At 39.4% G+C, this 20,571-nt stretch overlaps 3 protein-coding genes across 6 annotated transcripts; 1 reads left to right on the top strand and 2 right to left on the bottom strand.

Annotated features, from left to right (window-relative positions):
* The first annotated feature begins 5,619 nt into the window (after positions 1-5,619).
* LOC115688339 (low affinity inorganic phosphate transporter 1-like) lies at positions 5,620-7,321 on the top strand. The gene has a single exon (XM_030614135.2). It carries the CDS (start codon positions 5,692-5,694, stop codon positions 7,240-7,242), a length of 1,551 nt encoding a protein of 516 aa, XP_030469995.1. The 5' UTR covers positions 5,620-5,691; the 3' UTR covers positions 7,243-7,321.
* A 1,066-nt stretch (positions 7,322-8,387) lies between these two features.
* Positions 8,388-12,104, bottom strand: LOC115688419 (uncharacterized). Of its 3 annotated transcripts, none has more exons than XM_030614232.2 (7): positions 11,870-12,098; positions 11,145-11,523; positions 10,979-11,038; positions 10,773-10,885; positions 10,112-10,180; positions 9,149-9,200; positions 8,388-8,954 (listed from the first exon to the last, which is right to left on the bottom strand). In XM_030614232.2, the coding sequence occupies exons 2-7, from the start codon at positions 11,409-11,411 to the stop codon at positions 8,832-8,834; spliced, it is 684 nt and encodes a 227-aa protein (XP_030470092.1). In that variant the 5' UTR covers positions 11,412-11,523; positions 11,870-12,098; the 3' UTR covers positions 8,388-8,831. The 3 variants fall into 3 exon arrangements, with proteins under 3 accessions (XP_030470092.1, XP_030470091.1, XP_056177484.1); XM_030614231.2 differs by having other exon boundaries at positions 11,145-11,431; positions 11,870-12,097; XM_056321509.1 differs by having other exon boundaries at positions 8,808-8,954; positions 9,130-9,200; positions 11,870-12,104.
* A 3,856-nt stretch (positions 12,105-15,960) lies between these two features.
* On the bottom strand, positions 15,961-20,360 carry LOC115688346 (cryptochrome-1). 2 transcript variants are annotated; one of them, XM_056313674.1, is made up of 5 exons: positions 19,282-20,360; positions 18,206-18,433; positions 17,175-17,881; positions 16,399-17,065; positions 15,961-16,311 (listed from the first exon to the last, which is right to left on the bottom strand). In XM_056313674.1, exons 1-4 carry the CDS (start codon positions 19,589-19,591, stop codon positions 16,448-16,450), a joined length of 1,863 nt encoding a protein of 620 aa, XP_056169649.1. In that variant the 5' UTR covers positions 19,592-20,360; the 3' UTR covers positions 15,961-16,311; positions 16,399-16,447. The 2 variants fall into 2 exon arrangements, with proteins under 2 accessions (XP_056169649.1, XP_056169646.1); XM_056313671.1 differs by having other exon boundaries at positions 15,961-17,065; positions 19,282-19,593; positions 20,120-20,360.
* Between the last annotated feature and the right edge of the window lie 211 nt (positions 20,361-20,571).

The raw sequence follows: 20,571 nt of genomic DNA, 5'->3' as shown, positions 1-20,571 counted from the left end.
AAGCAAAAAATAACGTTTGATAACGACACAAAATTAACAAATAGAAATTCATTTGATTGGTTGTTCTTAAATTTCTGTTCTTGGCAGGCGACCGGCGAAGGACAGGGTGGGCGGCGGCGGGCGGTGAGGACGAGCAATAAAAAGAATTGTTATTTCTGTTTCTGTCCCGGAAAGATAAAAGTAGACAATTTTAATTTCTCATTTCTATTCCAAACCAATTTTTGGGCTAAATTTTTTTCCCGAAAATAGAAAAATGAAATTATTTTACCAAACGGATTTCTGTTTCAAACATGTTCCCGGGAACAAAAAAATAGAAAAATAGGGAAACATAATGATTATCATTCGTGTCCTAAATTTTGCCTAGTGTGACAATCATACCTCAAACTTTTTTTTTCGTTTCACAAATACCCCAAAATTATACGAGTGACCGAAAAATAGCTTTCATCACAGTTCCGTCCAAGACAATCGTTAAAAATCCGATGTGCTCGGCCGAGAGAGCATGAAGTGGGCCGACAAGGCTTTGACTTCGTCACTGCGGACGGTGCACGAGGCGGGCGAGAGGGGCCTGGTTTGCTCTTTCTCAGCCATGGACAGTGGGAGTGGCTTGGGGGACTTCGTCGCGCGGGGAGTTGCCGGCCAAGTGTTTGTGGAAATGCTTGGGTGAAGCGTCTCTTGGCGTGGATATTGTGTGTAGAAAAAACCGAAAATCAAGCTGTGAATGAAAAGCAAAAAAAAAAGAGAAAAAAGTCGAAAACCGAACCGAACTGTTTACACCCCTAAATATACATATCTTCATCTTTATACAAAAGCATCAATGTTCGTAAAATTCTGCACGTGTTAACGAATGTGTTGAACAAGTAATATAATTGTGAGAAAAGTAATATAATGATGAAAAAGTATTGTTCCACAAAGATTGATGATTAATAAACTAATTAAATATTAAAAATAGACTAATTATAAAATTTATCTAACAGATCAAAATAAAATTAAGAATAAACAAAAATTGACAATTTTAAAAACGAAATTTTATAAACTAAAGACAGATAATCGATTAGATAAAATATGTTAGATCATTAGATTTCACCAAAACCACTAGATATGAATTTTAGATCATTATGCATACAAGAACAATATCAAAGATGTGATAGCGGAATTTCCTAGTCTATTTACTATCCTATTTCTAAGTATAGCAAACTTACTTAGTTTATCAATTCACTATATCTCTATATGAATTTAAATAAACATATGCGCATTAAAATCTATGAATATTCCCGGTTGACAATAAATCTTTTGGACCACCTCGTCACCGAAAGCTACACAAATAACATGATATACTTCTATCCACATTTAATTCATGGTTATATATTATAAGGAGAAATTGCATATTATCACTTCTTAGTCTCAAACATGCACATCAGATCATTCAAGTGGTGGTCAGTCACTTAAAGGCATTAAGCACAATAATATATAACTTACATGAATGAAATCACTTGCAAAACATAAAAAGCATATAATTCATATAATCATGGTTAGACTACATTGCAGCTCTAACAAAAAAAAAATTAGAACATAATATAAGAAGAAACGAAAGTATAAATTAAACCAAACATCTTGAATCAAAGAACAAGAATTCTGTCACCACTTTTCTCCTCTCTTCAAAATACTTGAAAAACTTCAAAAACAATAAAATAAAATGATCTAAAGAAAACTAGCTGTCCCTCTATGCTCTCAATATTATCCTAATTATAGAATAGCATCCAAGACTCCTAACACAAGGCAATTGTTTCTTTTTTGCATAAAACTAGGGAATAAATCGCAGAATTCCCGATCTGATATCCACCTTCTAACTCTTCTCCTGGTAGCATATTTCTTTCCTTCGTTTTGCCATATTTTCTTCATTTTCTCCATGTCTCATTATCCTGCATAAACAAGGAAATTTTGAGTGAAATAAAATGAAATCCAAATATTTTCTAACAAATATTGCATTATTTGTTGCCTAAAGTAGGTAAAATAACTCTATTTTTATAGAGTTATAAATCAATGGTTACTATCCTAATACAACATCCAAGCAAAACACATATACATAAGTCATGGGAAGGGTCAAGGTCACCTATCACCAACACCGTTCCCATGCGCAAAAACCTACATATACAAAAGTCAAGCTATTCTCTATGGATCAACAACCTCGCCCATTGACAAGCCATAGCCGTCGAAACTAGAGGGGCCATTGAAACCTTAAGTGGTCCAAGAAACTCCCTGTCTACCCATCCACTGGGACTACACTTATACTATCGCCGATTCAAGTACAAACACATCTGCAGGAACTCCAAATCGCAACAGGGGAGGGTGATCCATCCTGCAAATTTTGAAAAATAAGAGGCGAGCTAAAACCTAGTAAATTAAATCTCTAAGTCTAATGTAATAGATCATCTCACCATTCAACCTAGTATCAATAAACAATGTGAGTTGAAAGCAATACAAAATAATCACGTATGACAAATGCAGAAGTAGATGATGCACTCCATTTTCTATGATAATATGTCAATGGAAATCATTTACAACATTATATAAGATTATTCACTCAAATGTAAGCAGAAGACATATTATTTTATGATGCACATATACCACATAATAGCTCACTAATATACACAGGTGAGTTCGTACTTATCACTGGCCAGGATCATTTTGATTCACTAGACATCTCGATTGACAAGGCATCGTCATCACCAACTCATGGGAGACAAAATCATTCATACCTTTTATCACGCCTCTTAACCCATTCATCATGAGTGTCCTCTACATCATCGATGATAAATACACCACTGTACATCCACGTGATAATAGTCATTTCTTAACATCATGCCATGACTATACAAGCTATGTCATACCATGACTACACAAGTCATGTCTTCATAGGATATAATGTCATCTCAACTTTGTATAGAACTGTCTCATGTAATAGAACATCTTGCTAACTCCAAAGTCTTTTCCACATACTCATACAAGGAAATTTGCTCTGTGGCGAATAGGCCGTGGTAAAGGTCTTAATCATTCACATACATTTCATAACAATCGCTATGTACATCTCAATAATTTTTCATTTTTCATGCAATTAATGATAAACAATTAATTACGTGCACTTTTACACATGTATCCTCACTCTTTCCGATATAAGCCATCATCTTTTAATCGGAAGTCGTAGATAGGTGTGAACGACAACTCAAACGATCGACATCGTAACCATCGAGAACTCAGATGATTGACCACTTGAATAATCGATAACACTTAGCTAAAAATTCGATAACTTAGTCGAATTACAAAACTATCACTTTCAGCTTTATGTTCACCATTACCATTTTTTATACTACCGAATCTTATGGACATCAATTAATCACAAACTCGGTATATACAAATTCATAGATTCAAGTCAAATGAACACAATGATTGAACGCACAATCATTGAAATTTTCTCACACTTAACATCAATATTCAAACTAAAATTTACAATCATCAAATAACCAAGTCAAGAGTATCAAGTAGATCAATCTAAATTAGCCATAGAGTTTTCACTTACCTTGAACAAAGATTTGGACAACTCAAAACCTTAATCACCTTCAAAGCAAAATAAACTAGAACAAACATTAACAACTTTTAATCTTTAAGAAAACAACAAAACTAGCTTGTTAGAAAGAAATTGGAGTTCGTGAACTTTTACCTTGTAAATACTTAAAAGATGAGATTAAAAGTTCAAACAAATCAAATTAAATAAACTTTGGAGTTTGATTGAAATTTAAGGGGAAGCTTTGCTCGTTACTCTAGAAGGGAAAAGAGAATTTCACTTGAAGATAAGAAGATGAAGTTACTCTTCCAAGGAGAAGAAGGGAAAAAGAATTTTTCTTCATCCTTTACTTATTTTAAAGAATAACTTCAATTCATGTTATTTAACTAGGTTTATAAATAGGGTTAATATCACGAAAAACCCCAAACTGGTACACCTGTGACAAATTAATCCCAAATTAATTTTTTGATCACCCAAAATCCTAAACTGGTATATTTATGACAAATTTACTTTCTGTTAAATTTGATTAATACGAAAAAAAAACCACAAATTAGTACGCATGTGACAAACAGGGGTGAAAACCCCAAACTGGTACATTCGTCAATTGCGACGGGTCATTTAACTCAGTAATTTGATAGTAAAATTTCACAAAAATTAATGGATGGTAAATTTGTCACATGTGTACTAGTTTTGGATTTTTGGTGGTCAAAAATTAATTTAGAGTAAATTTGTCACAAGTATACTAATTTGGGAGTTTTTCGTGATATTAACCCTTATAATTATGATACAAAGTAACTAGAGTTAGAACACTATGACATTTTATGATGTCATGCATGATGTAATTTGATAGGTTAAGTTTAATGTCACCATTTAAGAGCATGTGAGTTATTATATGAGTGACAAATGACGTGATTTTGGATGAAAAGATGAAGATATTTGATTGAAGAGAGAGAGAGAGAGCATCATTGGCCAAGTAAAATGCATGAAAGGACACATAATTTGAGTTGCAATCATTTCAATCATTAATGAATGAGGATTCTTGACTTACAAGCTTAAAGAGCATTAATGGGCTAAATTTAAAGAAGTGATGTAAGGAATGATGTAATTTGCAAGTAAGAAACTAAGCAATGTGGTAACCAAATTAGTGACAAGTGGCTAATAAATTATGGTTATAAGAGACAGAGAGAATCATGCGATAATTATCAATACCCATATGGAGAAATATGAATCTTATTTCTATATAACACAATATACATAATAAATGCAATGAAAATTTAGGATGTTAGAGCAAATGTTTTTGGATCACTTATATAAGTTTGAAGGTTTTTGGCGACACCAAAAACAAGTTTGAAGTATCGGAGTCTTACTAGGTAAAGTGTAGGCTTTTTGGTAAAATTTTCTCAGACTAAAGACTGCGTGAGATTCATGCTAGTTTCATTTGCCTGCTGTTGTCCATGCAAACTACCACGTTGGATTTTTAGCGGCCGTCTTGAATGAAATTGTGATGGAAGGTAATTTTGGGTCAATGGTACAAGTTTGAGGGTATTAGTGACATGAAAAAAAGTTTAAGTATTGGTGCCGCACCATGCAAAATTTTAACTTTTTGGTGGAATATTCCCTTCTGGGGTGCGTTTTGTTTCTTGAAGTTGTTATCTTTTGAAGTTGTGCTTTTCGTAATCTACTTTGCTAGGATCATATATAGCTTTGACTTTGGAAAATTATATTTGAGATGATGGGTGAGAGCATGATATATAAATCATTAACTCATAATGTTCAACACATAATCCTCGAGGTCAACCTCCCAATCTCATTTCACGCTTTCAATTTCGCTCTCAACCAGTCATAATCCACTGATCCTCATCTTTGAAACTCAACCTGCTCTTAAGCCTTTACGTGTCTAAGAGAAATTTAGAAAAGGTTGTTTATGTGATTATCCGTTTATTCTTTACGGAATATTCTTTGTTGATTTCACCTTTACAAGTAAAGTTCGACCGCTCCTATAATTTGACTATTTAGGGTCACATGAACATCGTACTTTTCATTCTTTTAGTAGAACATAGATTCATCTGATTCTGCTAAATTTTGCCGTTTAAGTTTAGCAGCTACTTGGGAACTTGAGAAGGGGCTGATCGATGGCTAACGAACAACTGAAGGTGCTCAATGCCCTTGATTCAGCCAAAACACAATGGTACCATTTCACGGCAATTGTCATCGCCGGCATGGGCTTCTTCACCGATGCATATGACCTCTTCTGCATCTCCCTTGTGACGTCGCTCCTCGGCCGCCTGTACTACACCGAGCCGGGCTCGGACACCCCGGGCACTCTGCCTTCCAACGTGTCGTCGGCGGTCAACGGTGTTGCCTTGAGTGGGACCCTTGCAGGCCAGATCTTCTTTGGATGGTTGGGTGACAAGATGGGCCGGAAGAGGGTCTACGGCGTGACCCTCATGCTCATGGTCTTCTGTTCGATTGCCTCGGGGCTCTCCTTCGGTAAGGAAGCGAAAGGGGTGATAGCCACCCTTTGCTTCTTCAGGTTCTGGCTTGGATTCGGCATTGGTGGGGACTACCCGCTTTCCGCCACCATCATGTCAGAGTATGCGAACAAGAAGACTCGTGGGGCCTTCATCGCCGCTGTCTTCGCAATGCAGGGCTTCGGGATTTTGGCTGGCGGGACAGTCTCTATAATTGTCTCCTCGTCCTTCAAGGCTAGATATCCCGCTCCAGCCTATGAAGTCAATCCGGGCCTCTCTACCGTCCCCGAAGCGGACTATGTATGGCGGATAATTTTGATGTTTGGTGCGGTTCCGGCGGCTCTCACATATTACTGGCGGATGAAAATGCCCGAAACAGCTCGTTACACTGCTCTAGTGGCCAAGAACGCCCAACAAGCCGCAGCCGACATGTCGAGGGTTCTCCAAGTTGATTTGGAGGCAGAGCCGGAGAAAGTCGAGCCAAGGGTGCAAGGGAATGACTTTGGCTTGTTCTCAAAGCAGTTCGTCCGGCGTCACGGGCTCCACTTGCTTGGTACTACAAGCACCTGGTTCCTCCTGGACATTGCCTTCTATAGCCAGAACCTTTTCCAGAAAGACATCTACACAGCCGTCGGTTGGATTCCGGAGGCGAAAACCATGAATGCCATAGAAGAGGTGTACCGGATTGGGCGTGCGCAGACCCTGATCGCTCTCTGCAGCACAGTCCCAGGGTACTGGTTCACGGTGGCGTTCATCGACAGGATCGGAAGGTTCGCAATCCAATTGATGGGCTTCTTCTTCATGACAGTGTTCATGTTCGCTTTGGCCATCCCTTACCACCACTGGACCTTGCGAGACAATCGAATCGGGTTCGTGATCATGTACTCACTCACCTTCTTCTTCGCAAACTTCGGCCCTAACGCCACCACATTCGTCATCCCCGCCGAGATCTTCCCGGCGCGGGTCAGGTCAACGTGTCATGGTATATCTGCTGCGGCTGGCAAAGCCGGGTCCTTGCTGGGTACATTCGGTTTTGTGTATGCAGTAGATGGGATCGGCATTAGGAAGACATTGATGATACTCGGCGTGACCAACTTCTTTGGGGTGGTCTTCACCTTCTTGGTGCCAGAGGCAAAAGGCCTTTCGCTCGAGGAAATTTCTGGAGAGAATGAAGAAGAAGATGCAGCTGAGTTGGGGACTGTTCCTGTTTGAATAGGCCTCATGGTCTAAACATATGATCTTTCTAGCAGACTTTTATTAATGTAAGTTAGCTTCAGTACAAAATGACAAGAAAAAAAGGTGTTATTGTTATAAGGTCACTCTTTATTCGAAAATCGAAAAATAGATTCGATACAATTAAAAAAATATATTTTTTTTTTATGCCAACACACTTCTTACCTCCCAATTCCCTCCCTATATTTGTCTTCCCGGGAGAGAGAATACCCTCTTTCTCCTTTACATTTTGGGGACCCCAAGGTTCAAATGTGGCCCTAGGTTGAAGCATTTTAAGATCTTGCTTAGGACCTGAAAGTTGGCTTTTAGCCAAAAGAAATTTAAAAAGGCTCTTAAAGCTGCCTTTACCGGCCTCTGATCATGTGGACCTCTGTTGAAGACATTCATGCCATCATCCTTGAAGCTTGGACTTTGGTTCATTGCAGTAGAGGCAGATGTATCTCTATTGTCATATGATTTCATTTTGACAATTTAATAAGTTCTTAGTCTGGTATTACTATCACATACCTTCCTATTCCAGCATGTAATTTCCTTCTTGTACTTCTGGCTTATTTGCACAGGGTACTTAGCACCTTCAGATCTTCTATCATCGATTGGGTAATTTTGCGAGCATGCAGAGAGAAAATCACCATCGTCTTAAGTTTCCGAACTTATGTCCCATCAAATTCACGAAACTTTAGGCCGGATAATGTCGATTCCTACAGAGAAATAGAAATTGATGATGATTGCAATGAAGACTAGTCACCGATCCTGACTAGCTCGAAGAGGAGCTTCAAATTCGCACGCAAGCACAAATCGTGCTCAATTAAGAATTTTGCAAGATCGATCGTTGAACGCAAACCATGCGTGCACGGTTCCTCTGAGACGACCATCATTGTCAAGGCCTAAACTAGTATAATCGTCAAGAAGCATCTTGTCATCCACTAGCAATGAAAAACTACTTGAAGAATCTTTCTTTCGTAGAAGATATGAAGAGCATAGCGTGCTCCAACTCCTAGCATTTGAAAATGTGACAGCATGCCTGGCGTAGGTAGAAAGGCGTAAAGACAAGCTTATTACAGCAATGAAAAGTCCCCAGTTAGGGGCATGAAAGGGGAAACAAGGATCAAGAGAGTAGCAGAATCGAAGAGATTGAGATGTGCAATGAATTTCTCACTCGAATTTCTCGCTACATGAAGACTCTTCTGTATCTGAAACCAAAAAATTATTTCACAACCCCATAACTGATTAAAGCTTGAATTGCTTCAATCATACAATTGTGGCATTAGTTCAGCAACCCTATAAACTTCAAGTCTTCCCAGCTTGGCCCTTCAATGGAAAAGGGTACTATCCCAGGCCGCAGATAAAGGCAACTCGAGACCATCTTTGAAAAAGTACATCGTAAGTTCCAAAGAAACTAGTCCAGAATATATAGTTTCGTTTCTGTTGGAAACGGGACAAAGGCACATCAACAAACTTCCCTGATACTGCTGATTTCCTAGCTTTTAAATAATCCATGATTATGGATGTCGTTGCTTCGAAAGGCATAGCATTTGGTGTCGGTGTTACTGTAATAGCCAATCAGTGACTCATTCAGAGAAGTCGCTGTCCTCGGATGGAGCCCTCCGTAATTTCTCTCGCAAATCTAAACTCTTGGGCAAAACTAATTCAGCTTCCTCTCCTGACAAAGAGTAATATCTCTCTAGGACCATCTGCACCCACAAGCAGCAAATGCGGATTACAAGAAATTGTAAGCCAAATTCTTAGAGAGAGAGAGAGTATAAAGCAGAACTATGCAGCTTCTTGGAGCTTGCACTTCAGAGAAATTAGTGTTGTAAAACAATCAGAACTATCTTTTCCACGACAAGCAAAATGATGAAACCATACCAAAATTTCAATGCATTACCATCGCGGCATAGGCATCAGCTTTTTTTTGCCGAGCGGACTGCTGGACACCTCTGCAAAGATGAGCAAACAAATAACTGAAAAGCTTTTTTTTTCTGTAATCTCACATAATATGGTAAATGCAGTCCTGAGGTACCAGGCAAAAAAAAAAACATGCTGCCATGACATACATTGCCTTTGGCCCAGTGAAGCCTTTTGATTTTGCAGACTCAGTCCAAAAATTGAGCATAGAAAGAGAAAGAAAAACTAGCGGAAATAGGGTCATTCTTTGATTGGTGACCATTACTTGCTCAGCTTAGAAAGCAACTGCTAAAGAATAAAAGCTACTACAACTAAGTTACTAATCTATGTAGAGAATTTTATTAGCACAAGCAAATTACTTTCACATGATACTATACTATGTTTTCCAAGATGGGACAGTAGATGAACCCAGAGAAATAAGAACTGCACAGGTTTCTACGTCAGGCCTGGCATGTCCTAAGTGGAAGAATATGTGAATTGAATTTGTGCAAAACTACTGCTCTGGTAATCTAATATATGATCAACCATACAGGTTAAAAGGAAATTATGTACACTACAGCTGGAATTTGTGTAATGAATGCTGTAATAAGGTCTCACCTCACCTAGACTGTGGAGATCATCATTTATATGGATATAATCCGAAAGATGCCTTATCATACACCAGGAAACCCCAACCCAGGGAAAAAATGAGCATCTCATAAAGCCGTGGAGAAAAAGAAGGTTGATCAAAATGGTTTTCTAAAACTCAAAAGTTAGGGGAAAAATCTCGAACTATTTGATTTGATGAAACTATCATCTTCAAACTGTTTAATATTTGTGCCCATATTCCAAAGTAAGAAGCAACCACTTATGTAATATAGTCTAGCCAAGGGACATGCAATCCATAGACTGTACAACTCTTAAAGCATGAAACATGCGAATCACTTGGTCAAATGGGAGTTACATGTTGATCATATGGCAAGTGGCTTCAGCTGATGTCCCATGCTCATCCTGCAGATATACTCTCCAACCCCTGAAATCCAAAGCTGAAATCAACTTCACAACCAAATGGAAGAAGGCAAGGAGGGGGTTTTTGTCCTGAAGGTAGACAATTTTAGAGAAACAGATGCCTGGCCAACAATTGCAACTTTCAAGCACTGCAGATCCCGTGCCATCATCAGTTCTTACGCAAACATACTTTAGAGGTAAACTACAATGTTGTAGGAAAAGGTTTCGGCATTGTTGAAAAAATTAACATCAATATCCATGGAAAGCAGGTAATCACCATGTTATTTTCCATGTATGGTCAATGCACAAGTTCAAAAATTCAAATCTGCTCCTAAAATCCAAAATGAGCTGATAATTTAAGTTTTTATTCAGTATACTATAAAAGCCAAACCAGCAGAGGCAAATTCTTACCAGATCATGAAAAATTTAAGCAGAAAATAGAAGCAACTTATAAAGCAAGTCAAGACCCATTGCTAAACCAGTAGACATGCAGTCTAAATGCATTTGAAATGGAGTGCAGCAGCATATGATCACAAATCAAAATCTGCACTCAAGTACCATCAGACCAAGAAAGACAAAACTTAACACTATCAACAAAACAAATGGAATCATTTCACCTCTCCGCAGCTCGAGCCGCGAGTCTTCCAGCAACGCTGCGAACTTTATTAGACTGAACAGTCTCTTTTCTATCAGACGATAAAGGAAGCCCAATGATGAATTCGTCCGCCTCCTGCAGATTACCATGAAAGCATTACTCAGAGAAGTCCATATCGAGCTTACTGACCTCAGGATGCCATTAAAATTGACGAAGAAGGATTTCGACCTCCTTTTCTGCAATGTCCAGAAGCCGCAACTCAAGCTTCTGTCCTCGCAGCTCCAAAACCTTAAAAGTCACTAACCTTACTATTAAAATTCACCAATGAGTGCATCTGACGAATGCGCAAACAGTTCATAGATCACAGCGAGAAAAGCCAGACATTGGAGTTTACCATCAGAGGGCGAAAACAAAAGCCTTTGCTAAGAGCAACACCAGTGCGAGACAATCCCAAATCTATACCGAGGGAGAACCCTCCTCGCCAGTTTGGATCAATCTTACGGCGAAGGGCATTAGGGGGGAATGGAAGTTCCTTTCTTTTGGGATTGCAATGGCACAAGTAGACCGAGGGGCATCGGAAAGAGGATGTGGAACTCGGGTCTTTCACAAGAATTGCACGTGCAAGCGGAGCAGGCTTTGTAACTGCGATTGGAACAGCCATTCGGGTTTGGGAAGAGAGCCCTGTGAGATATCATGGGCGGGCATTAATCATCTTCATCCTCAAGCAATGAATTGATCTTTTGGTACCAAGAAAACTCTAAATGAAGAGAGCGCTGTGAAATGGGAGGGGCATAAATCATCTTCATCCTCAAGCCATGAATGGAACTCGATACCAAGAAAACTCTAAAAGCCAACTGACGCTCAGTGCTTAACTTGACATTAACCAAAAAAAAAAGAACATGTTACCCTATAAATTTCTCGATCAAAGCTGCAGGCGAAGAAGTAAGAAACCCAGAAACGGAAAAGAAAAACAAATTCAAGAATCAGCAACAGACGGTATTAGACACAATTGGGTGGTGGCAGATGAAACCCATGTAGGTGCAGATGAAGAACACACGAACGAAACAGGTGAAAGGACAACAACAATGAAAGAAACAGCAAGAAGATTGGAACTTCTACCTGGGGCGGCGGCTCTGGCTGGTCGAGGGCGTGGCTGCCCGAAACGAAGCGAATTGTCGTCGCCGCGAGATGGGGTCACGCCGTCGACATAGGCCGAGACCGAGCTCCCTTCCTATCCAGTTTGCAGAAGCCGAAGTGCAGAACTGAGAGGGGGAAGCAAGTGATCCGTGCTCAGTGATAGAGTGCGATAGGCGATAGCTTATCGCTCGTGGAGTGCTTCGGGTATTTCTGCGAGCCCATGCCAAGCGTGCTATTATTGAAAAAGGTTAAATGACACCAATAATTAATTAACTTTGATTCAATGCATTCCTAAATTTTAAATTTATTTAATATAGTCTCTAAATTTTTAATCTAATGTGTAATATGATTCATAAACTTTTAATTTATTCAATATGGTCCTGAACTTTTGGTAGATATTTAGTTTAGTCCCTCGATTGTATGAAAATGTTCAATATTGTCCCTAAACTTGTATTAATCGAAAGACAATATTGAATATTTTCATACAATCGGGGGACTAAATTGAACATTGCACATTGGACTAAAGTTCATGAACCACATTGCACATTAGGCTAAAGTTCAGGGATCACATTGAATAAATTTATAGTTTAAGGACCCGTTTATCCCATTAAAGAATGTAAGGATTGTTTGGCCCAATTGAATTCCGTAATTGTTGTCTATTGCCTTCGGGAGCCCAATCAAGCTGTTGACTGGGTTGCTAATGCCCACCGTCGGAACATCCTACCATCTAGTTGGTAAACCTCACCACCTCAATCTCTTTGGAACATTTTGTATTCAGAAATTCATATGTTATGCTCTAATTGCCTTCGCTAAAGAATTAGAAAGCGTGTTTTGTCATGTAAACTAAAATAATATTTTAGATATTAGCACACAACTAAAGAAATGTAATTTTGGCTTTTCAAGCCAAAACAAATGCACCCTCCTAACTTTTGGAACTTAAGTCATTTTTCAAAATTCCCGACTTTCATTATTGCCACTTAGGCGCAATCCCCCAGAAAATCCCCAACTTAGGTTCAGTCTTAATTCTGCCCCTAGCCTTTTTTTTTGGTCTAATTAACAAAAATCATCAATTTTAACTTTAGTCCCAAATCTGTTCAAAAATAGTTGTTAATCGTCCCTAATTTCCCTAATTTTCATGTCAAAGAACGGTTTCGTTTGGAGATAATCTTCCATGTTACTTTACTGATATGGATTTGTTACAAATGTTAAAATACCATGTCAAACAACTAATTATAATTTCGGATGGAGAGTTAATGAGGGTAGATTTGAGACTAGATTCAAAATTAGTGATTTGTTTTAAACAACAAAAAAGTTCGGGAAAGAGTTTGAAATAGAATTAAAATTGGTGATTTTTTTAGACAAAAAAAAAAGTTTGGGTTAAATTTGGAGCTGAATCTAAAATTTGGGGTATCTTTTATGTTAGGATTAGCCACACAAACACAACAAAATAAAGAATAAAGGCATGAAATAAAAATCGAGACACAAGGTTTTATTCTAATTCACCCTTAAACTAGAATTACGTCCAGTAAAAGATTCGACTATATTTAGCACTTCCAACCTTTTTATTACATCTTTCAATTTTAAGAGAAATATATTATATATACTTTAGAGTTAATATCACGAAAAACTCCAAACTGATACATCTGTGACAATTTTATCCCGAACTAATTTTTTGACCATCAAAAATCCAAAACTGGTATACCTATGACAATTTTATCTCCAACTATTTTTTTTACCACAAAAAACCCTACACTGGTACACTTATGACAATTTTACCTCGAACTAATTTTTTTACCACCAAAAACCCCAAACTGGTACACCTGTGACAATTTTACTCTCAACTAATTTTTTGATCACTAAAAACTCTAAACTGGTATATTTGTGACAAATTTACCCTCCATTAGTGTCCGTTTAATTGGATTAATATCACGAAAAATCACAAATTGGTAAACTTGTGCCAAACAGAGGGTAAAACTCGAAACTGGTATATCCGTCAGCTACCACATGTTATCAAACTTAATAATTCGACAGTAAAATTTCACGGAAACTAATGGATAGTAAATTTGTCACAGGTGTACCAGTTTGGGGGTTTTGGTTGTCAAAAAATTAAATCGGGGTAAAATTATCATAGGTGTACCAGTTTGGGGTTTTTCGTGGTAAAAAAAAGTAGTTTTGGGTAAAATTGTTACAAGTGTACTAGTTTGGGGTTTTTCGTGATCAAAAAAATAATTCAGGATAAAATTGTCACAGGTGTACCAATTTGAGATTTTTCATGGTATTAACCATATATTTAATAGCTATTCATGAGCCTAAAGTTCAAACTACCAATAAAATATATGCCCAAATTATAAAAGCCTTCTAGAGTCACAGGGGCACTACCCCCTATAACCCTCGTCGAAGTAACCCCTGAACTCCTGCCCGCCCATGCTTTCTTATCGATAGGGAGTATGAACCACATATCAACATTTTAGACAAAAAAAAGTTCGAGACCGATGGATAGAGAAAATGACACAAATGATCCTTAAACTTTTATCCAATGTGCAAAGTGGTCCTTGAACTTTTAATTTGTTCAATATGGTTTATGAATTTTAGTACAATATGCAACATGTCCCTAAACTTTTAATTTATTCAATGTTGTCCATGAAATTTTGGTACATGTTTAATTTAGTCCCTGAACTATATGAAAATATTTGATGTTATCCCTGAACTTGAATTAATGGAGGAGAACATTGAATATTTCCACATGTACTAGAACAAAATTAAACATGTACCAAAAGTATAGAAACCACATTGAACAAATTAAAATTTCAAGGACCACATTGCACATTGGGCTAAAATTCAGACACTATATTGAATAAATTAAAAGTTCAGAGATCACATTGCGCATTTGGCCAAAATTCAAAGATTATTTGTGTTATTATCCCTTTCAAATAAAAAAAAATCATGGCAGAATTGGGATTCGACCTAAAGTTGAAAGTTTTTTCAAGGAATTAGGCCTTGGTTATCAACGGCTAGCCATAGTCTCATGGGGGCAGGACCCGAGTCCATGGCGGCCGAAACCGAGCCCAAAAGATCGATACTAGGGCCTGAGTCTTCGAGGGCCGGCCCGTCCTTGTGGGCAAGATTGGAAATTCGACAACCAGACCTAGGGGCAACCAAATCAAAACCCCTTTGAACAAGTACAGAGTCTTTCAGTATGCAAAGCCACAAGTGGTTTCTAGGTCATTGTAAAATTGTTCAGCCAAACACGGATAAAGTGAACCATTTTGCCAAAAGATGATTTCCTTGGAAAAATTTTCTCAGGAAATTTCTGAATGGACCCTAAAACAGAGCTATTTTCTTCTGAACGTCTGAAACAGATTCCTTCTATGCAAAATGACCGTAAAATTTGGTATGTGATTATATTCTTCATCAACATTTTAATTTGAGTATGGCAGCGGATCACAAAAATCTTGCATTCGCGTCGCATGGGAGATTACTAAACTACTTTTTTCTATTGGACTTGCATCTTGAATTTCGTTTTCTTTAATCTAACCCTTGCATGAAATTATTAATTACTCAAGTTTAGGCTTTTCACCTCAAGATTGATGGTACTCAAAACTAACACATCAGAACTTCAGCTATAAGCTAGCAAGGACTTGCTTTTTCATTTGCCTCTTCTGGCAACCAACAAACGAAACTGCTCAAGTGGCGGGAGCCCTCCGTATTGTATGTTGCTTTGATACTCTTTTCCACAGCGCAAGCTGCCGGCAGATGCCGCAAATCATGTCAAACGAGGCCATTGGTTTCGACAATTCCTTTTGCCAGTCTTATAGCTCTTTGTGTGGAATGCTCACCCTCGATTGTTATTAGCTAAAAAGTAATGATCTGTGAGCTGTGTACCTTCCTATATACAATGCCAATGCTTCTAGCTCTCGCACTCGAAGGGAAGTCTCACAGATTCAAAACTTAATTAGCTTTTCGCCCAGCACCAAACTGGCAATGGCTATTTATCAAATATTCTACGACTGACTGTCTATTATCAGCTCTCACTTCTATAACCATGCAATTAAATATATACTGCATCAGAAACATAAACTTTAAATGAGGATGCTTCTGTGTTGAGCTTCTACCTGCATTAGATGTACATGACTTTGAGAACTTTCACCTTCAGTGCAAAACCCTTGTGGGCGAATTACAGACCATGTTTAAAACTGTTCATGTGGTCTCAAAGAGAGATTTGCAAGCAGAAGCGAACAAAGTAAAAAACTTGCTACGTTTATTAGCATGCACACATAAACGATGACGAAGATCGGATCCACACACGTCCGTCATGATTTTACTCACAGCATCACGTGAACAGAGTCTCATGACAAAGCAAGGTATTTTCTGAAGTCAGGAACCAACAGCAGAGATGGATTCAATGACCGTTAGAGGAAGCAATTCTGCATGTTTCCAAAATCCTTTCAAGTCAAGATTGTTCCAAAATCGCAGTATAAGAACGCCCACTTGGACCCCATCTTTTCGCGTACCTTGTTCAATGTCTACTTGTTCTTGGAACTTCTGCTTCAAGTTAAAACATCAAATCTCCTGCTCGTTCGAAGTCAAGCCGTTCAACGAGGAAGAAGACTGGGGTACCGAGAACGATTCTCTGCTAATTGTCTGTCTTTTAGCTGCCGAAGATTCCGCTGTGGAGCACTCTTCCTCATCCCTTCTCGAGCTCCCCGGTTGGTCCTGCAAGTTATCATGGACCGGCCGCAATTCATTGACCGCAATCTCATTTGGCCTCTTCTTGCAAACAAGACTGCCCTTTAAATTCTGAATCGAAGGAACTCTCTGATCGTTAGACGAAATAGTAAAAGAAGTAGCCCTGTCCTTTAAAACAACCTTCGGAATGCTCGAGTTCTCATCTCCCTCGGAATTGTCTCCAACTACTTCATCGGTGTAGTTAGAGCTACACGCTCTGGCGGTTGCTTCCAGTTCCCACATTTTGAAAATGGCTTCTGTTAAGCGTGCTCGGGCAGCGTCCACGTCGATTATGGGTTTCGGGTAGTTTAGTCCCAATTCAACCCCTGAAGCTTTGAGCACGCTGGTGGGCGCGTCCCATGGATGGTGGATCCACTCCGTTGGCATTCTTGCTAGCTCAGGCAGCCACTGTCTAACATATTCTCCTTCTGGATCGAACTTGCATCCTTGAACCTAACCGCATATAGGAAAAATATTTAGCATGACATGATTATGCAATGTCTCATTTCATTCCCAACATGTAAATCGGCAAAGATTTAGAAGTCAATAATTTTCTACATACCTCAGGACAATCCATACGCTCAAGCTCATGCCCGTCCGGTAAGCTCCCAGAAATATATTGCCAACCGAGGATATCGCTTTCTAAGTCCGCATCCAAAAGTGTGTCCCAGAAATACTTCATGCCCCATTTCCAGGGGAGCAGCAGGAACTTCACAGCGAAGCTCGCAACGATCACTCTTATCCTGTTATGTATCCACCCAGTCGCCCAGAGCTCTCTCATTCCCGCATCGACTAGCGGATAGCCGGTGCGGCCCTGTCTCCAAGCCTTAAAAGAGGTCTGATCGGGGCGCCACGGGAAATATTTCAAATTGCTCAGCAGAGGTTTTTCGTGAGTAAACGGGAAGTTGAAACAAAGGTAGCGCGAATACTCCCGAAGCCCGATGGCCCTGAGAAAAAGAGTCGCGCATTCTTCCCCACTAGAATTGCCTTCTTTCGCCCACAGAATTTGCTTCAGACGAGTGGATTGGAAGACTTTCCTTACACTGACTTCTCCAAAATGGAGATACGGAGACAAGAGGGATGTTGAGTTACCCCCTACCTTCAACCTATTTTCAGCATAACTGACCAGATGATGCTCGATAAACTCGGTCAAAGCCTTATCAGCGTGGCCCCAACCCGGGGACCATCCTCTTCCTAATAATGCGTTGCTAGATCTTTCTGTTTCATCTTCGAGACCCAGGTCTTCAATCGAACAATTTTCAATCATTCCTGTTAAAGGCATGGTAGAGTTTACTTGGTCGTTGCACTGCAACATTGATTCAGTCTACTCTTTTGTATACGATAGATTTTTCCTAAAGACAATTTGTGAAAAACTAGAATTTGTGGAGGAACCATGAAAAACTAGTCCTTTTTGCTTACCCAGGTGTAAATCACTGACATGTAGATACTTAGTTGCAATTGCATAGCATGGATTAAGATAACGTTTTACAGTCTTCTGTCAGCTAGCGGACCATTTAAAAGGACAATTAGAACATATAATTTTCTTCAAAAGTTTATAATCAAGCTTAAAAACCCATAAGCATAAAGATGTACCTGAAGTTGGCAACGGCTCTAAGCGCCAGACAGGAGCATGAGTGACGGGTTCCATTTGCATGTGCATGCAGGTGTTCCAGTATGCGTCAAACATCGTAAAAGCAAGCCCTTTCTCGTCGTACACTTCCCATGGTTCATATAACAAGTCTGCATTATAGCTTTGCACGGAAATACCAAGTTCCACTAATTGCTCCTTGATATGATGGTCACGAACCAGTGAAACAGGATCTAGGATAAAACGACGACAAGTAAGAAGCACTTGTTAAATAATTGCCGAAAACTTCAGAACACCAAATTACAAGAAGAGCATACATGACAACAAAGACTCCTTTCAGACACAATGTACAGTTCACCTTATGCTGACCGAGAAAGTTACATGACATGAGTTACCATAACAGGCTTAACAGTTGATATATGCAGCAAGATTATCATCTACTATTCTACGTCAAAGTTTTGGAATTGTCAAACTCAACAGCAGTTGCAACTTTTTCGAAGTAATTCTAATGACGGTGAAGCTAGTTGCGGTATTTAGCGCAGCCACTTAGTGGTTTCCTTTTCAGCGGGGTGCAAAGATATAAAGTCCAGCCGAGTTTAGCTTCTGAGACTTGCAAATCAACTGATCGCATTTCAGTGGGTCACTAAACGAAAAGACACCTTGTTGCAGTTTATCCTCCTTCTTGTTTATTTGCGTATGAGATATGCTATAGAGTAGAATATATGAAATCAATCACACCAATGTGGATTTATGATTGAGCAGTAACATCACCCAAAGATAGTATGCGCACCCAAACATCATGTACTCTCTTATTTGCGTCCTTACCCAATGTTGACATCTAACCTTCTGTCCAGTGCTGAGACTATCTAATAATTTGGTTGTATACATAATTTAACATGTAGAACAAGTAATCAAATAGAGCTCCTTGAAAGGGCTCCTACCGTGGTACTAGTATCGACCAGCTCATCAATTCCTCAAATGTATTTCAAATATTCGAAGCCAAAAACTATAAGATACACCAAGAAATCTAAGTATTCAGAAGATTGAGCTGCATATTGGAGCTAGGGAGCCAGAGCTTTACCATAAAGATGATTAAAGACCACTCTTGTTGCACCCACAGAATCGATGCAAGCCAAAAGCGCAGCAAGTGTGCTATCGGCTTTAATCAGCAAAAGTTGAGAACCCAGAGATTTGAGGGACTGAGACAGGTATAATAGAGAATGCTTTAGCCACCACCGCGAAACCCGACCTGGGTAGAATTGCCCTTCTTCTTTCGGACACCATATGAACACGGGAAGCACACGACCGTCTCTAGCAGCAGCAGATAATGCTGGATTATCCTCAATTCTGAGGTCCCTCCTAAACCAAACAATGATCTTGTTGCCAGCCATTCCTGAATAAGCTCAGGAGCAGCTACTCTAAGTTTGGGAAACAAAGATGCTGCTTCACGATTTTCAAGAATTTCAACCCGGGAATTCCCTCTCAAACTGAAACGAAATGTACCAATATGACTCTTGAGTTTGAGGATGACTCAAATTGATTGCATTCTTCACAGAGCACACTATTTGAATAGAGACCTAACCGAAGGAGAGTCTAATTGCCCCAATACACCGAAATTGTCGACTGCTAATTCTGTTGATTACCGAGCAACTTGAAAAACCACTCAAAGGAACTATGCAACTACCACAACCCAGAAACTATACCAAACTTTCAGGAAAATATCTCAGTACTCCCAAAAAAACTTACTGAGTACCCGCTGAGCTATCAAGATTTAAGCACCCCCATCAGTTGTCTCCTACTCAACCTTTCTTAGGCATCTCTAGCAACAACCTCAAGGGAGAGAACCCACAAGAACCATCAAATCAGATTCAATGAATCAAAGGGGTCTTCAGACTCTAGAAAAAGAGCCACAAGCTTACTGGCACAGACGATTCTGGATGAAGTATCAGATACCCATTTGAGTCACTCGCCTCTGGAGCAACCTCGAGATCCGAAACACCTTTGGCCTCTACTCGATCCAGCTACACCGCAGAGACATCGCCATCGAGTTACAGCGTTTCCCATTCAATAATTCCCCAGGACCGAGGCCATCGCGCACTAAGTAAACCAAGCCTCAGCGAACTCACTGGTGGCAGAGATCAAAACGGGGGAAGTTGTCGGGTTGCGAGAGGGAATGAGAGAGAGAGAGAGAGAGAGAGAGAGAGAGAGAGAGAGAAGATTGATCCGTTTCGTGAACATCACGTGGGATCGAGCTGACAAGGATGGTGGGGGTGTGCTGAAACAGAGATATCTTCTCCGCCTCTGCGGTCCCACGCTGTGTGCACCCTGATTTGTGCGAGCGATGAATGCGGCAGCGATGGAGATGAGACCA

This window comes from Syzygium oleosum, unplaced genomic scaffold, assembly GCF_021117445.2.
Source record: "Syzygium oleosum isolate NSW1041296 unplaced genomic scaffold, Sole_v2.1 Sole_v2.01, whole genome shotgun sequence".
In the NCBI taxonomy this organism is placed as follows: domain Eukaryota; kingdom Viridiplantae; phylum Streptophyta; class Magnoliopsida; order Myrtales; family Myrtaceae; genus Syzygium; species Syzygium oleosum.
Note: the sequence above shows the minus strand (reverse complement) of the source record. Positions and strands in the feature narration are given on the sequence as shown.

Coding starts and splice junctions, on each gene's coding strand:
- LOC115688339 (XM_030614135.2), top strand. CDS start 5,692: ATGGCTAACGAACAACTGAAGGTGCTCAATGCCCTTGATTCAGCCAAA.
- LOC115688419 (XM_030614232.2), bottom strand. CDS start 11,411: ATGGCTGTTCCAATCGCAGTTACAAAGCCTGCTCCGCTTGCACGTGCA. Junction 11,039..11,144: donor TTTGTTTTCGCCCTCTGATG/GTAAACTCCAAT, acceptor GTGACTTTTAAG/GTTTTGGAGCTGCGAGGACA. Junction 8,955..9,148: donor CTGATGCCTATGCCGCGATG/GTAATGCATTGA, acceptor TTGTGGGTGCAG/ATGGTCCTAGAGAGATATTA.
- LOC115688346 (XM_056313674.1), bottom strand. CDS start 19,591: ATGGCTGGCAACAAGATCATTGTTTGGTTTAGGAGGGACCTCAGAATT. Junction 18,434..19,281: donor GGTCTTTAATCATCTTTATG/GTAAAGCTCTGG, acceptor GTTTTATCCTAG/ATCCTGTTTCACTGGTTCGT. Junction 17,882..18,205: donor AGAGCCGTTGCCAACTTCAG/GTACATCTTTAT, acceptor TGCCTTTAACAG/GAATGATTGAAAATTGTTCG.